A 19,356-nucleotide genomic window follows, 5' to 3' on the forward strand; every position below is an offset into this window, starting at 1 on the left:
CAGTCCCGTTTGGGGAGGACGTTATATATATATATATATTTATTGGTATTTTGTTTATTTTTCCTATGATGTGTACTCACAGTGATATATGCGGTGTTTTCTATAGCTCTTTTTGTAGAGTTTTCATTTATAAGCAGAACTGTTTAGTCAGCTGGTGCATCTTCTTTTTCTGTTTCTTGAGAAGGATTTGTTTAACCTCTTCAGTCACTATAAAGTGTTACAATTCATATTTAGATGCAACACATAAATAGTAACTGGAAAGGTGCAGCCATCTCATGAGAGAAGCTATAAAGCAAAAAATATGAAATACACATGCATTCTATAATGCTTGTGTGATAACCAAATAAAAATGAGTTTATGTGGTATGATTGTCAATGAAAGAACTATCTATAAACTATTTAAAGTACAAACAGTTTACCCTGGAGCCTTCAACATTTCATAATCCTGGTCTAGGTTGAAATAAATGGCTTTTTTTCACTTTTTCACTTTTTGGGTCTCAACATGTCATAAAACATGTTGAATATTATGGATATTAGACCTACTTGTATGTTACCATGTTTTCTGCATTGTTTTAGACAAGTTCAAAGCAGAAATTATGAAACATATCCAAGACTGATCAATTTTTCATTTCTTTGTGCAAGGGAACTCCATGTTTACTTCATTTGTGACAAAATTTAAAACAAACTTTATTAAACAGAAAATGTGATCTGTTGTAATTTGACACAATAAAGGACTCACCTGATAATTTACCATGATAGAGTCAGTATCAAAAACAAAAGTCCTTTATTCTATATATGTATATATTTCAACTGAAATTACAAGGATTGCCTGAATCCATAATGGAAAGGCTGCAATATTCAATATAAATTTAAGACATTTAAAGTACTACAATTCATTCTTCACATTCAACATGCTGTAAAATAGTCTATTGCTATCTTGCATGCATTGGGACATGCATACCTAAGAATTTGACATTAAAACATATGAGATATTATCTAGTATATCTAGTTGAAATCATTTCAAAATTTTGATGAGCATCTATAAAAGTAATATACCAAATTTATTCACAAACCTTATAACCATAATCAAATGACTTTTTCAGTGGAACACAACCTTGAACAAGTTTTTCAAAATTTAAAATCCCAACTGCCTTTTGATAATTCATAACAATTGATAATTGTACCTTATATGTTTTAATGAAATAGCATTCATTATTTATTAGACTTCTAAATTGTTTAAATTCACAATTACAGCTGTCTATTTGAAGTCTTGCATTTTTTTGGCGTATAAGATGTAGGGTCTCATGTTTGTTTATGCTCTATTCTTTATTTTTATATTACCATAATCAACCACAAAATTGTGTTAAATTTAATACCACAATTGTTTAGATTTACTGCAGCAACATGCTAAAAGTGTTCATGATAACCCACTACAAGTAATATATTATAGTTTTAATTTTCTTCTATGGTTTTTTTGCACACTAAAAAGAAAAATTAGATGCCCTGAACTTATCTTGTTCTATAGAAGATCATTAATATCTCATACACCCTACTAATTATAAGATGATTTAAAAATTTATATTCTGATGTCCAATATGAATTATTTCATAATCTTTTACTGTAGAAGGCGTGTAAAGTACATTTTCATTGTTGTATTGTCATTTTTATTCGATTAAATTTTGTTGTTCAAATTTTTGAAGACCACAAACAGGTGGCAAGTTTGTAACCTTGAAAAGAATAAGACTTATTTGTTACTTACATATACCTGTATCAACATCCAGTTGATTTCTTGGAATTTTTTTGGCATGTCATAACATATCCTCCCAAAATGACCTTGCAGGTGCCAGGTGATTTCAGGTGAAACAGTTCCGAGTTTCATATTGACCAACCATGGTAATTTGAAGTCTTGTTACAGCTATTCTGATGAAATAATAATTTTTAAAACAAACAAGCAAAACATGTTTAAGTTAAAGCAATATAAAAAAATTAACAAACTGGGTACCTTCCTATAAAAGGTAGATACAGATGTGAGACTGGAATGAATCTAATTTATGAGGTGTGTAATACATTACTGTAAATTAAAAGCAGCTGTTTTTTGCATCACTGGCCAGAAAGAAGAAGATAACACTTTTATAAATCCTCATGAATATGTGAACTTTAATCTTCCTTTTCATAATTACATCAATTAAGTTAGAAAATCATGAAAAATAAATTATCACAATTCCATTAAAAAAAAGGCTAAACACCGAAACAAGTTGGTTTACAATATTTGGTAAATAAACTTGCCAAATATATATATAAACAATGTTCTAAAATATTCACTGTTTTGAATTAGCATCATAATAATTTATATCCAAATATGAATGGGTATGGTTTCTGCAATTTTCAATTATATGAATGCTGAAATGAATATGGCCATGTCTGTACCAATATTAAATAATTTGACAAGAGACCCCATGGAAGTACAAAGTTAGTATAATACAAATAAAGAAAATGTCACGAAAACAGTAGTGCACCCCCATGAAGGATGACTAGTCCCCAACAAGAAAGTAACAGTACTAAAATGCAAACATGATAATGATGATAAAAATAACACACTACACATTGCAGCAAAACTCACTGTCACATTTTAATTACTTTGAAATTGAAATATATTTTTTTATGCATTTCAAACAGACATTCCAGAACTTTAAGTTATAATATGGAGAAAACTTATTGCATTAGGTAAACAATTTCTGTCTATGCAATAACTCTGGTTTTGAGTTTTATAAAATATTTTTATTCATGGTGATATTGTCAATTTGAGAAAAACACACAAACTGAGAGGGCCATGCTGATTTCTTTTTCCCCCCAATGATTTTACATGCTTAAATGCCCCTTTTGATAAATGCACCATGCCCTCTTTTTTAATACTGGCTGAAACAGTGTTAATTGCTCATTCATAATTTGATTCATTATTGTTTAAGAGGTAGAAATAAGACTCAAGATTTAACTGGACAAGCTAGCAAGCTGACCTTCAGATCTACAGGCCTAAATAATAATACACAAGCATTTCATTTATCCTGAAATAATGACATAAGCTAGCCCAGCAAGCACATTACTTTATTTTCTTACTGACCCTTTGTTTAATTACTTCCAACAGGCCAGCATGAGAGTGCTTATTTCTATCCCTTCATTTCAAGACCATATCAATCATACATCATGCTTAAAACAACTGTGCAAATGAGAAAAGGGTAAATTCTAAATTAACTTTTAATTTGATTCAAATATTTAGAAATTCAAATTAATCTGTTTAACTGCCATTTTTCATTTGTTAAATGTAATTTCTGTTTACAGTACAAGTACCTGTCATGACTGTCTTATTCTAATGCAATTTTGGTGTATCTCACTTTTTTTATTGGCTTATGTTTTCCTTCCAATCTAACGTTGATATGCCATAACTCTAAAGATTAAACTTTTAATGAGTCAAATTAATTCTTGAAATCTAAAATACTGAATTATTCCACGTAAAAAATTTGTCATTTTCTACTTAGCTGATTTTTATATCATTTGAATTTTATGGCATTTTAACAGCAAAATGCAATTATAATTTTTTACTATGCATTAGAATAGGAAAAGAAGTAGTGTATTTGAAGAGTTTTTGGCACCAATTTGGGATTAGATGGTGACAAATATCTTTTAGCTTGTTCCTGTATTACAATTGATTTCCTTCTTGGTAGGTTTAAAGTTAATTATTGTTTTCTTTTTCTCATTTGCCAAATGCAAAGAATTAAACGATAAACTGTTATGCATGACTTCAACATAATGTTAAATACCTTTGAAACATGTTCCAATACCATTTATTTCTGCTTCACAGTAGTCCACCATGAAGAACTGTGGATTCCACTCAGAATTCCATTCCTTTATCTTTCCTAAAGCTGCTGCTATGGTTTTGGTGTCTTCAAATTGGCTGGCAAAAACAGCAACAACAGCATAGTCCATGTTGGTTTTGACACAAAGGAAAAATAAAGGAACAGAGTACTTTGTGGTCCTATAGGTAGCATCTAAGAAGCAGATCTCATTGCCATAACGTTGCAGCAATCTCCTCTGTTGTCTTGATTGATAGATGAACAACAGTCTTGATGTATCATCTGATGGACTAAAGTCAATCAAGTCATCTGGGTTTTCCCGTCTCCATTCCTCAACACATCCAACTAAATTTTCTTGATCGAATTTTGACTTGACTGCCCTTAGCCTGGTTGAATATATCAAATTTGACACATCTTTCTGGCTGGGAAAAAATCGTCTGTTTGTCCAAGATGGTGATCTCTGTCCAGCAAAAAGTTCTTTTCGAACGAATGTGTCCAACAACATGCGGATACATGAAGCTGATATGAATCCCTCAGTGACATAATCCTCAACTTTGGCAACTATTCTTTTGTCAACTGGCATAGATATTTCTTCTATCTAAAATATGAATATACTGTTGCTATACAATGTAAATGCAAATTTTTTCAAAAATTTTCTAAAGAAGAACTGGTAAAACAATAACATAATACTATGATGCTTATAAACACTAGGCTTTTTAAATTAAATTAGAAAACTTAACTTTATGTCAATAACTTGTGATTAAGTTAATGTTGATTAGCACCTGAGCATAAGCATTGTACAGGAAAATGAACGAATGTAAAAGTTGACAAAGTATTGAAACATAAACAAATGTTGACTCCAATTTGTTGAAAGTCAATTTTTTTAAATAAAAGTAAAATTTTAAAATTAAATTTGTTCAGTGATCAATTTACTATACAGATGAAATTTATAATTCCTTCTTTCCTACAAAACACACACAATAATTACATTTTCATAATAATTTATCTTCTTCCTACCCTAATTATGTTATTGTAAATGGTTATAGCATGTCACAAATTCATTTTTCTTTGTCTTTTACGTCAATAGCAATAGTGTGTTCAATTACAGGAACGGCAATTTTTGCCTATACATAGAGCTCCTCGATACAAAAGAACTAAAGTTCATTTGTTTTTGTAACTTCTATGTTTGACAACAATTCAAAGGCAATGAAAATATATGAATTGTAAATACAGTGTAAAGCTTTTTAATCTTATGAATTGCCTTACTATACAAAACATTCATCCAAAATTCATTATGTTGAATGTTGACGTTATTACATCGCAAGTTTCTTGAAGTAAAACTGATGAATATCACATTCTAGTGAATATTGAAAAATATATAATAATTAATTTTAATGAAATAACTCTTACCTCTCCTTGTAAATGGAATTTATGTTCTTCTTTTTTTGGCAGTTTAATCACTAATCTTTTGTCCATCTTCAGATTAAGCTTTTTGTCGTCCATCATGCCAGTTTTAATGTCTTTGGAAATTTTTTCACGCTGCCACTTTGAAACAGATGTCTGAAATAACAGATAATAAAAATTAATACCTGTTCTCCCATAGTTTGCAATAAAACTTTATTGTTTTAAATTAAGGAATATATCTCCCTCATGCAAAGCTTTGATTATTTGCCCGGCTTTTGGCTTTACTTTTTTGTCCTTTTTTGTTTATAGCTCTTCGTCCTTTTAATAAGCTTTGAATTTTCAAATATTTTGGTCTCGAGCATCACTGAAGAGACATTGATTGTTGAAATGCGCATCTGGTGCAGCAAAATTTGGTACTGTTTATGTTATTTAAATGAACAATTTCTTACACCCTCAGTTTTCCAGTCTTTATTTGTGGATAGTATTTTCCCTTTTTCAAATAATTAAAATTTCTGGAATCTAAGGCTACCACATTCAACAATTTTGGAGCTGACCATGTGGACACATGATCATTTAATCATTGAAATGTGAATTGAATTTTAATGAATGTTGCAAACAGTAAGACCTTTTACATTGAATGTATTCAAAAACATAATACAGCCAAAGTTAGGCCAATCAAAATTAATGCAAAGATAATCATACCCTCCCCCCCTTTCCCTGAAAAAAGAATGGATGAATTGCATCACATTTTGATAATCAAAAATCAAATCCTCTCTCACCCAATATTTTTGTAAGGTTGGATGAAAATTCACCAATGAATATAAAAATAATGAGATGTGATATGATTGCCTATGGGATAACTATCCACTAAAGTTCAATTGAAGTGGATGTTAGCAGTCATAGGTAACCATATGGCCTTCAACAATGAGAAAAACACATACTGTATATACACTATAACAGGTTCGACATAAAAAATTTGAAATAATTCAATTGAGAAAACTAATGGCCTAATTCATAACAAAACCAATCATGTAACTACAGGCATCTGACTTGGGACAAGCACATAACGTTTGTGGTGGGGTTAAGCTCAACCCTCCCCTAACCTTGGACAGTCATGTTGCATCACAAAATAAGAACAAACTGTAAAAATCAGTTGCAATTGACTGAACTCAAAAGATTGGTATAAGGCATAATAACAACTAACATAAACATAATAGACACAAAGCACCAAAATACTAGCAGTTACTGAAAGCTAGTTCAAAGCCATTTGAAATGAATACACTTTTTGTAAGGGACACCATTAGCTTACTTTATTGTGTAGGTGATGCCATCCGGAATGCCACTACAGACAGGTGAATCTTGTTTTGTGTTTGTCATTGTTATATGAATTGGTTGGTTAATCTAATGTGTGATTACACCATATCTGTTCTTCTTTTTATATGAAGGTTTCTATCAGTATATATATATATATATATATATAAATATATCAAAAAGTGTGATTTAAGTTAACTCATTGTCTGATCAACACTTATAACAATGTTTCCAACAGAAATTTAAATGATTTATACCTTATAGTCTGTGAAAAAAATAACTTCTTTAGCAATAATTGTTGCAGGACAATCCATTTTCTTGGTTGGCTGAATTAAAAATCTTTTTTTCCCATAAACATGGTCAGGAACCTAAATTGGAAAAAAAGTATTTACTGTTAAAACTGCATTGTAGTTACAAAATTAACACAAACACATATAACATTTAAAATGTTAAGAGTATGTGTGCTAAATGTGGATAGAGCACCACTTATACGTTACATTCCCAACATTTGAACTGTACATAAATTAACCAACTCATACTTATTCCTCACATTTTCAAAAGAAAATTTTAGCAAATATCTTCTAAAAATTTTTAATCAGTATTTTGCCTTAAGTAAAACAAATCCGAAGCTACTTATAGTACAAAACTTTAATAATGTTAAATTTGACAATACACATTTCTACTACAATGGTTTTAATAAGTCGCAATACGCGTATTTACATCATACTAGAAAAAAACCTGCATGAGCGCAGCTTGAAGGATAACTTGAAATGTTTATAGTGATACACAGCTTGGGTTCGTGTTTCTCACACTGTTTTTATGCACTGATGCATTATGTTGATAGTTTCTTCAAGTTTGTTATATTTTTTTTTTTTTTTGAGTGATGCGAGTTTGATAAAGTGATGCAAGTTGTTATAATTAGTGAGAGTGTTTGAAAGGTGCGAGATGGCCGTGGGCTGAGTTGTCATAAAATTGAATACAAAACCATTTCCGCCTGCTTACAAAACGTAGACGTAAGGAACCAGCTACGGAACTTTATTTGGGGTTTAATTAATTAAGCTACACTAATTAAAGCAATTACTATATGAAGTTTTAAAGTACATTACATACACTAACTATTTATTATTATATAATACTTCAGACGATGGTTGGCTCGGAGACAAACCTGCTAAAAAATTTTGGTCTACAAATTTAAAAGTATTTAGATATTAAGGTGTACATATAATCCTTTGCTTTTTACATCATGTATATATAAATAGTATCCTGAAACAATACATTTCAATGGTATTAATCAAGTTATGAGTAAACCAGCTGAACTTCCTGCAGAACAGAATTGAAACGCATTGATTTTGTCTTTTGTAGCTAAATCCAAATCAAATTTTATGTACTGTATGATATTGCATTTTAACATAAATTTGTACTCATTATAAATTATGGTTTGGAAAGTCTGCCAAGACATGCATCTGTTTCTCAAGCTTGTATAAATAAATAATGTTGTTTTTTTAAAATACAATTATATTGCTTTTTATAAACCGATGAAAATATTAAATTACAGCTTCAGGTTTGTTCTTCTTTGCCTTATTTCTATCAGGTCCATGATGACACTCATATCTTTCTACTGATAAAACAATGTATGGATTGTCAGGCAGAAGTCCATCATTTTCAGAATCCATCCACTGAATTTTGTGCTGTTTTTTCTTAATATCTACAAAACAGACCAATAAATATCAACACATGCTGAATTAAAACCTAGTTCATGCATTTTTTTATGTTGTGCTCTTGTGTGATTACCCTGTACCCTTTTTTTTAAGACTTGCAATACATATCTGTAGAGTGACCTGTCTTCCTGTATAACTGTCAACTTGTTAATTAGAATGGCTCATTATGTTAGTCTAATTCATAGCAGGAAGTATTCATGTTCATTTTTTATCATGTGTCTCATGTTCTTTGCCCCAACAAAGGCTGCTCAGGGATAAAACAGCAACATCAATGAATCATCTTTAAATCATGTTAATCATGTTAATACATATATCTGAAAACATTAATTTGTTAACCGTAAAACTAAATACTAGACATTTGTATATTATTTTTATCAGCTATAACCAAACATCTTAAACAATTCATAGTTAAAATTACATTCTTACCTGTGTTGCCAAAATTAACTGAAGTCTTTACAGCTACAAAATTTGACTTTGTATCTACTTCATAGTGCCATTTCAGTTCTTCAAATTGGTCTTTCGTATTTACAAATCCATTATATGCATTAGGACGTGTGTCATCCAGAAACAAATCTTCCCATTGGTTTTTGACATGATCTGCATCAGTAGCTTTTGATAAAAATAAGACATGGATTATTAAAGTAACTTGTAAGCAGACAACTTATCCACTTTTATCCTTAATATAAACAGTAAATTGCGTTATTCATTTCCTGAATTTAGAGTAAATATTTTTGGTCTGGATATTGTATGGTGAACTAGTTTTCCATTTTTATCTTCATGTACTACCTGTGAATCAAATTTAATTGATTTATGGAAGTGCTAACTGCACTTAAGAATGATCACGATGATGCAAGATTGATTTTCTTAAAGATAGCCCAGCTTACTACTAGAGTGATCAAGTTCTTTATTTTACATATAATACTGGGCTAGCAAGAATACCTTCTTTGCTTCAAAAATAAATTTGAGCCAGCAAACAAGCTATAAAGTGCCTTTGGATCTCAAATTGTAATTGGATTTGTGTCTTGCTCACCTTGGTAAAAAGCAATAATGTATAACAATAAGTTAATTTCCAAGAGAAATCATTGACTATATGAATGAGTTACACCGGCTGACCCAAGGTCAATCGGCATAAACCACATCATCTTACAATCAGTGCTTACTGTAACTTAATTACATGAGCATAAAGACACGAAATTTACCAGAAAGTGCATGAATTTGAAAGTGGTCTATTTAGGGGGGTCAGTAGCTTAGTAGCATAATAATCAATTAAAATGCATAGACTTTATGCAAGTCTCACACCTAATCTTGTGTTTCTAGGGGGCTCACTTATGGCAGGTGAGCTGGATTCCAATCTCAATTGACTAGGATAGTCAGTTTTCCTACTAAAGCAATCCAGCATCTTCCACCAATAATAAACTGAAGATAAACAACAATTTGTACATTCGCCAACTCCTACTTAACCGACTTATACCCAATATTTTATTTAGCATGAGTGTGTTTCATTTATTAGGTTACCAGTATATTTTTTATTAAATGTTTTTTTTTAAATGCAGGATTTAAGCCTTTAATCGTGAAGTAATGAATTCATTATTTTAAACCCTTGTAGGTAAGTAAATAAGAATATAATAGAACATCATGATCAAGCTTGAACAATTCATAGCATATTTGAAAAGGATATTTTTTACTGATTTTTGCATTGGACATGTGAGTTAAGTGTATATATAATCAATATCTATAAATTGTTATGCAGTGTGGGTTTAACTCATTGTTGAAGGCCTTACCGTGACCTATAGCTAACTTCTATGTCAATTGGTGTCCGACAGAGAGTTGTCTCATTGACAATCTGAATCATAATCTTCTTAGGCACAATAGTGCTGTGGCGTTAAACACCTATCAATCAATCAATCAATCTGGGGGCCCCATACACCTTATCGCTAATCCCGCTTGACCCGAGAATCAGTCCCGCTCAACTTTTGGCATCATACAACAATCACTTTTCCATTGTGGCGTCAGATATTTTCTATTATGACATCAAAATTTTACGGGAACTTGTGTGATGTCCAGTAATGGCGGACAAATAGCGATAAGGTGTATTAATGCAATTATCATTTTAATATGGAGATACATACATGTATATAGTGCAAGTATTAATGCATAGCCTTTTCAAGGCTTTTGACAAGTCCCATTCTTAAAATTGTTTTTCAGTCCCCCTTTAGAATCCAAGATTCGCACCTGCAAGCATCAATAAAAATATTAAAATATCATATTCATAGATTGATATGTCTTTGCTACTTTAGTGAGATTAGCAAAGGAAAATATCTCTGGGTAAGTGTACAGTTCAGTATAGCCTACCTGCTTTAATATCGGGGTATGGAACCGTTTCTGTCATTTTTAAAATAACTATGGTTATTATTAAAAGATTAAGTAACCATTTTGATTGTCTTAAGAAGTCTTAAGATTTTCTAGTATTTGTAAACAGCGCGAAAGCTTGGATTCCGGAAGTGATAATAAGAAATCCCCTCAAAAATCTATTTTTATTTAATTATATTGCGTGCGCATTAGTACGGCTACCGAGGTTAGTATAAAGTCTCTTCCAAAATATTAGGGTTCCGAATATTCCTCCATAGACTATATTTCTAACTAATTAATATGCGGGAACCCACAGGGGTTCACGCAATACCAAACCATCCGTATACATAAAATGTCAAACACCTTCTATATAGCAAACCAAGTGTATCTTTAAAATGTCAAACAACTTCTTTAACAAATAATGTCAAACACCTTCTATATAGCAAACCAATTAAGGTCAAGGATCAGTAAATGACCAGTCCATAGATTTGTTTAAAATTTAGAATTCAATTAGATTTTGAAAATATACATCAGAAAATTAAAAAAAAAGTATATGTCACCGACTTCGTTTTCGAGAAAAAGCCATTTTCAAAATGGTCCGAGAGGGTACTAAATTACATTGAATATATAGGGAAAATCCTTATTTTTCTTCTACACTTTTCAGTTTCCTGTATAAATCACGAGATTCACTCCATAGAATTTTTGTTTAAAATGATGATTTCTTCCTCTTTGTCTAACAAATAAGATGATGTGAAAAAAAAATATGGTCACCGACTTCGTTTTCCCTCTAGAAACGACGCAACCTCAACATTTTGGGGAAAAAACATCAAAAATCGTGACGTCTTCATTTTTATTACATAACGTCAAGCTATCATGGTATGAATTTCCAACGTTCTTGGTGTTGATTACGCATGATGATTATGTGTTTTGTATTGATAGGTTCTTTTTATCATAAGGGTCTGGATAGAGGGTCCTTCATTTATTAATTTTTATTTTGTATTACCAGTACTGTATTCTTTATTCTTTATATTTTAGCACCTCATCATTCTCTGTTCTCTTTTTTTCTTTTTTGCCTTTTATTGTGCAGTTTTTGCCTTTTATTCTGTATTCCGTAAACCCCAGTCAGACCCTCTTTTATGGACAGGTATTTCAAATTAAATTATAACAGTTGTAAAAAATATGATATGTTCATTATCAATAAACATGTTTAAAACAATTACTAATTCAGACGAAAATACTTTGTAAGTACATGAACGCAAAAATAGTAATAACATAAAAATAGAAATCATCCCAATGTCTTGACTCAAAAAAAAGATGTAATATAATTATTTTATCTTTTGTGACTCTGGCTTTTCCAAAAAAAAAAGTTCCGATAGGAGAATGGCAACACCATCAGACCCCTCACTTTCATAAGACTGTGAAACATATTCCACTGAGAATGAGTGTGGTGCAACTTTCTCAGTGGGAAGCGACACATGTTCTACTAGTTGTTGTAATGCTTGAACATCTCCAACGGCATTATGTGCGTCGTATTTGACACCAAGAATGTCAAATACTAGGCACTCCTGGTTATTACCTTTACCCGTTTGTTTCCTCTCTGGTAGCACAGTTTTCAGCAAAGATAGCGAGTCAACAAAACCCTTATATTTTTGTTCAAAACTATCAAAGAAAGAATTATTCTCCATGGAATAAACTAAAACTCTCGAATGAAAAAGCTTTGAATTGTGTCATGTAACCAATTAATAAAATCTCGTAGACTATCTTGCAGGTCATCTGTTTGCATTATTTCTCCGTTCCGGTTTAAGATTTGGCCACTTTTTGAAAAACCGGTAACTTTACCAGCTGAACATTTGATAGCTTGATTTGGTACTATATAACGACAGAAAGTGTACTGCTCATATGCTGCTGCAATTTGTATTATGTCTGTGCAGTCGTCTGTTTTTACAAAGCTTATACAATTGTTTAATAGAATTTTACATCGCATATATCAACAAACATTATATCAATGATTCTACAAATTATTGAAAGAGTGTCGTGTGGTTATTAATACATCTGCAAGTTAACAAGTAAAACATGCATACAAACTGACATCTTTGATCATTTCTTTTCGTTCTGTATAAAATTTATTGTATAAATAAAAACGTTAAAGATTACTCCAAAAATGTGCACGTATATGCTCGAAGTATATATAGAACCAGTACACGATACACAAAATGCAACAAAATGGGGGTTGGGGGGGGGGGGGCGGGGGGGGGGGAGGGGTGGTATAGTAATAACATGAAACTATATTAAACTAAGGCTTTGATCAATGTAAACTTCAATAAAAATGGAAGATACATTAGGAACGGGAAGATAAGAATATATTGCATCAAATACAACACCCTCGGCATAATTTGACTAGTGCCGGTTTTTTTTGTTTATTACCAACAACACCGAGATAATACAACGATTAATTTAAGGGTCTATATGAAGTGTGTCCTTAACTTCTGTATTCTTTAATTTTAATGGCAAATTTCTTGAATTTTTAATTACACGCTTATTCTGTAAAATCCTCAATAAATGATTTTATTGTAAAATTCTTCTTATATTACATGATTGCTTTATTCTGTACATGGTTCATGTCTTTAACTACTATACTTGTATTAACTTATTATTTTATTTTCCATTGTTATTCTTTATACTTTTGCGAACCATCATTCTCTATCTTTTTTTTTCTTTTTTTTTTGGCTCTTTTTTCTCTATTCAATTTCTTTATTCGCCATTATCTTTTATTCTGCAAACCCCTTTTAAATCTTATTATATGTGACAATAATATTAATGTGCATCAGAGAGCAACTGTATTTGACACCAATAAATATAAAAACAAGGTGGTGTGGTCTGATTGCAAATGAAACAACTATCCACCAAAGTTCACATGAGGTGGATATAAGCAATTACAGACTATCGTACGGACTTAAAAAAGACAAAAAAAACCTATGTCGTTTAGTCGGCTATAAAAAGCCCCGATTTTGAAAATGTGAATAACTTCAAACAAGAAAACTAACGGCCTTATTTTTAACAAAACAATTTATATTAATGAAGCTCTTGAAAAGCGTATCAACCCTAAAAAAAAAAAAAAAAAAAAGCGATCACAGACTGAAACATGACTGAAAATTTTGTCTTTTAAATTAACTTGTTAAATTCCATCTGCACAAATGCGCAACATCAGATGTCTTTTCCTATTCCATTTTTGTGGCCTGGTGTTGTTGCCTGGTTGCTGTCTTACTGAAGTACTGACTTATTACGGGATTTTCATTTTACTTTGGGTACTGAAAGTGTGTGTGCATATTTTTTTAGTAGATACACACACATGTATATATTAGTAGTATGATATCGACATGATCGACAGAATCTCGTTCTTAATCTTCAAGTTGTATGAGTGAAATAGAATTGAGAACAGTTCTATTCTATATTTGAGATGCAACTTTCTGGCTACAAATTTTTATTTGTTTCCAGTTATTTTTTTAACCATTGATATATCAATTACCTTGAGGAAATAACAATACTAATCAATACTAAGAAAATGCGTTTAGGATCCGTTTGGATGTTCTTTTATTAGGAAAATATACCATGTATAACTCTTCAAACCATATACTATTTATACATGTATCTATTTAAGAATTTGTGTTCTATTTTTAGCTTCGAAACTTTCCACAAAATTGCGGACGTGAAAGAAAACACCATTACAAAAAATCGTTAGAAAACAAACTGTAGCGATGAATCTCTATAACTTTTTGTTTACCATTTATGTGTTATAGTCTTAAAAGTTGTGATGTATAAATATTAAATGATTGTTGCAATCGTGAAGAAGGTTAATGTTAATTTAAAATCGTTTTGTGTCATCTGTTTCAAGACTGACTGACGCAGCTGAGAATTTTATGTGGTTCATTCCCTTTTCTTGAATTAGGAAATATTTTTACTTGTTCCGACTGGTGTGGTAATTTTCAAAATAGGGGATATCTTACCAAGACTAAAAGTTTAGTATTGATGTCCCAACTTGCATCCCCTTCTTCTTATTTTCTGCGGGACGATGTCTTTTCCCAGTGAATATAGGGTTTCTGTAGTGACGTTTTTAACATACTACATATAGAATACTTCCGAGACCACACTGGTTTTCCTCATCACAATTTTGTAGAAATAGTGGTGAGCTAGAAGTTTTTACACTGTTTTAACTGGTCGGCGAGATATCCAAGCTTTAACGTTACCACCCTACCTCCCTGACGCAAGTCAAGTTCTCTATTTTCATTTTGAAGATAGTCTTCATGACTATTTTCATATTAATTTTCAAAATTATGTAGCATTTCTTCATCTTCAATTTTAGCATACAAGTTCATTCTCCTAGAAGTAACATACTTTCCATCAAATTTAACGTTGTCTCGTCGGAAAGTCGCCGGTTGCAACATTGCTAAATCTAGTCAATGGGACGTAACTCGTACAAAACGTCGCAACATTTCGCGGAATCCGCTAGATGGCGTTCATTTACTGTAACTTGACCTTAAGCGTATCTATAAAATGTCAAACAACTTCTATAGCAAACAAAACGTCTCATTAAAATGCCAAAAAAACTTCTATATAAACATACCAAACATATCAACCAAACGTTAAACATTTTGTATGAAAAATAAAGCGTATCATTAAAAAGTCATACACCTATAACAGTAATTAACTAACCTAATGCATCAATCAAATGTCAAACACCTTGTATCTCAAACCAAGAGTATCAACTAAATGTCACCGTCTATAACAAACCAAGCCAGTATCAACCATAGGTCATACACCTTCTATAATAAACCAAGTGTACACCTAAAGTGTATCAAACAAATGTCAAACACCTATAAACCAATTGCAAGTGTATCAACCAAATTTTAAACTATAACAAACCAAGTGTATCAACCAAATGTCAAACAGTTTCTATAACAAACCAAGTGTATCAACCAAATGTCAAACACTTTCTTTAACAAACCAAGTATATGAACCAAATGTCAAACATCTTCTATATAACAAACCAAATATATAAACCAAATGTGAAACACCTTCTATAACAAACCAAGTGTGTCAACCAAACGTCAAACACCTTCTATAACATACCAAGCCAGTATCAACCAAATGTCATACACATTCCATGAAAGTATGAAAAAGTTATTGATTCCTACAATTTATTGATGTCTGAAAAAAAAATTAACCTTAGAGTATATAAAGGTTAACTGGAAACAAAAAAACTCAGTACATTTATCTTTGGACATAATATTTTGTTAGTATACTACTCCCCGATTTATAAGTAAAATACGAAAAAAGAATGCGACACAGGTAAATTAAGTGTATTTCATAAAATCAGTGTTCATGTCGTATCTCCCGTCTTAAAGAAGAAAGTTCACGCAATATAGTATATATATAATGGTGTACACAGACGTGCAGCCGTGGTATGGGAAACTTTTTTTGGATAGTCGAGTATATCAATGGGGTGCAATTTTATGGAAATAATATATCAATCGCGGTAGAAATTTATATGTCAATGCGTTGTAAATGTTCATCTTCTGTGAAGATGTCGGTTAAAACTGTGTTCTGATCTTTGTATCTTACAATATGAACGATCCAGATCCAATATGATTAACGTCTAAATAAGATGTCATGATAAACATGATAGCTGTGAAATATATATAAATGGGTTGTTATTTTCCTTTGAAATATATGAAGGGGTAGGGATTTTCGCAAAACTGATATATTTAATGGGGGGTGGGGTTATACCCAAATTTATATGTTGAGACCCCTGACTATACGACAAACCCTTTGTGTGTAAATATACCTGTAACAACCCACACTACCATTTTGGACATTGCCATTGAAATAAATGAAAAGTTGGAATAAAGACAAGCTTTATGAGTGCAAAAATAAATCGAAAACAAGATTTTACATGTTTAAAATATTTTTTTATGAAAATAGAAAATAACAACTCTTGCGAACACACGGGCAGATTACCATGTGTCTATTATATATATGCTATAATCAATAACTCTCCGACCTGTTTTAACAGGCCTTATCAATTCATGACAAAACTGTGGACTTTTTATCGGTTACAGCTGTATACCGTGGTCCATTTCTGTGCAAGATATGCTTCAGAACTGTACAAAAATGTAGAAATTACTACAAATTATATCCCGGAAATTGTTTTATATATGTACTTTAAACTTTCCTGTTAATTGAATTTACTTTTCCTTCTTCTGTGTCTTAATAAGGTTTATGAACAGTTATTACCCGTTTGTTCGGTCAGTTAATATGATAAGTGTTTTCCTGTTTTAGCAAGTGACTTTGTTCTTCCGTATACAGACTTGAGTTGAGTTAATTTTTACATCGCGATGACCTTGAGGTCATCCCGATGTATTGCTATCGCCTAGATTTCCATTATGTAAATTAGTTTTGGGTTTGTAACCGATCTATAAACATGATAAATACGCGCACATAAACGAGTGCAAAATAACATTCCTTATCGTTTGATATAAATACATCTCTTCAATGAATACTGATAAAAATATTTTTGTGTACAACATAAATTAATAATATGAAAATGTTTTGTAGTTAGATATATATATATAAGTAAAAAATCATTGATAATATCAATGCACACGTACCGAAAAATTGTGTTAAAGCATGCGGAAGAATATCTCAAAGAACGTTTTGTGAAAATACCGTCAAGGACCGGTAACTCTGTAATTGATTTTGCGGGAAAATATGAATGCCTACTCGTATCCAATCTTTGAAAAATCGAATTTTTACAGAAAAGTGTCCACCATGCACTTGCATTGCACTATTTTTATAATAGTAGAATAGAATGATATACAAATGGATTCAAATCATATATATATGTAACTGTTATTTTAATATAATATAAACAACAACTCCGGCAGTGTATACTGATTTGTATCACTACAATATAATAGTTATTACGGTGAAGTTGAATTTCCTGTCATTTATTCATCATCCACGCACGAACTTGTCTCAGAAAAAAGTATATCTCTGTACATTAACCTCAGTTTTAGGTAAAGAGATATGTTGTTTTTTTTCTGAGACAAGTGCTTTTGACCATCCTCAAGAACTTGTGGTCATCCGATGTTCAGTACTTCAGTACTTTGATTAATTTCTAATTATTACTGCTAGTAATTATGTCTGAAAAATAATACCAGGTCTTTGTTGGGAAAGGTATTTATAGTTAAATAATCATACATTTCATAACGTTTTATAAATACTATATATTATAAAGGAAACTATAGATTGGTTGATACTTAGATGGTTTCTCTACGTTCAAATGGCAATTATTACACTTATAGTCAGGACGATGATACGTTGATATAATATAAAGAATGTTCAGAAATCTATGCATTTTTGCTGAATACTGATTTTCCGTATAGCAAAATAAACAGAAATATAAAAAATTCGTCAGGGTTCCACGGAACCCATTGTCTCGACTACTTTTGCTGTTAATCGTAGGCTCAACAAAAATGAGGAAAAAATTCAATAAAAATATTCCTCTCTATACTATCTTTTGATTGTAAGTAGCTTCTGTCCAAGTTTGGTAAAAATCCAGGATAGTTTTTGAATCTAATAAATTTTTTAAAGACTTAAACTGCAGATTGTATGTAATGTTAACTGGAAGAAAAACTAGTCCATTTATAAGTAAAATACGGAAAAAATGGAACAAAATTTTAACAAAATTTCCTTCTAGATACTATCTTTTAATCATAAACAAGCTTCTGTCCAAGTTTGGTACAAATCCAGGATGGTTTAAGAAAGTTGTTAAAATTGAATAAACTTTAACCACAGAGTGAATGTAATGTAAACTGGCAGAAAAACTAAGTCCATTTATAAGTTAAATACGGAAAAAATGGAATTTTTTTTTTACAAAATTTATTTCTGGATACTATTCTATGATCATACACAAGCTTCCTTCCAAGTTTGGTAGAAATCCAAGATAGTTTAAGAAAGTTATTAAAATTTCAAAAACTTTAACCACAGAGTGAATGTAATGTTTCCTGGCAGAAAAACTAAGTCCATTTATAAGTAAAATACGGAAAAAATGGATTTTTTTTTTTACAAAATTTACTTTTGAATATTATCTTATGATAATAAACAAGCTTCTGTCCAAGTTTGGTAGAAATCCAGGATAGTTTAAGAAAGTTATTAAAATTTCAAAAAATTTAACCACAGAGTGAATATTTGTGGACGCCGCCGCCGCCGCCGCCGCCGCCGCCGCCGCCGCCGCCGACGACGACGACGACGACGCCGCCGACGGAATGTAGGATCGCTATGTCTCGCTTTTTCGACAAAAGTCGAAGGCTCGACAAAAAGGAAATATCAAAGCATATGGATTTTGAGAAGAAACTTAACAGATAATTGTTTAAATTCAATGTGTGTTTGTTCAAGGATTTATATAGTAAGTTACTCTTTTAAACAAAACAAACCGAAGAACCTGAGTTATTCCTTAATGTAAAGCACAAAACAGTTGACGTGAAAGTCTTGAGAAGTAGATATTAATGGCTAGTCAATAGCATAGGTCTTAGGACTGCTTTAAAGCAATCTTTTCCCCCCCAAAAAAACAAATGTATTATTGAAATGGTAAACCCCTCTTTAAACAACCAAGTGTATCATTAAAACGCCAAACACCTTCTATGACAAACCAACTGTATCATACAAATG

General features: G+C 31.3%; 1 protein-coding gene across 1 annotated transcript; it reads right to left on the reverse strand.

Annotated features, from left to right (window-relative positions):
- Positions 1–3,806: 3,806 nt before the first annotated feature.
- Positions 3,807–8,235, reverse strand: LOC127733410 (uncharacterized). Its single transcript, XM_052242774.1, has 4 exons — positions 8,116–8,235; positions 6,820–6,930; positions 5,258–5,407; positions 3,807–4,445 (listed from the first exon to the last, which is right to left on the reverse strand). Exons 1-4 carry the CDS (start codon positions 8,233–8,235, stop codon positions 3,807–3,809), a joined length of 1,020 nt encoding a protein of 339 aa, XP_052098734.1.
- Positions 8,236–19,356: the final 11,121 nt, after the last annotated feature.

The sequence above is a fragment of the Mytilus californianus genome, unplaced genomic scaffold (assembly GCF_021869535.1).
Source record: "Mytilus californianus isolate M0D057914Y unplaced genomic scaffold, xbMytCali1.0.p SCAF_3, whole genome shotgun sequence".
NCBI classification, from domain to species: Eukaryota; Metazoa; Mollusca; class Bivalvia; order Mytilida; family Mytilidae; genus Mytilus; species Mytilus californianus.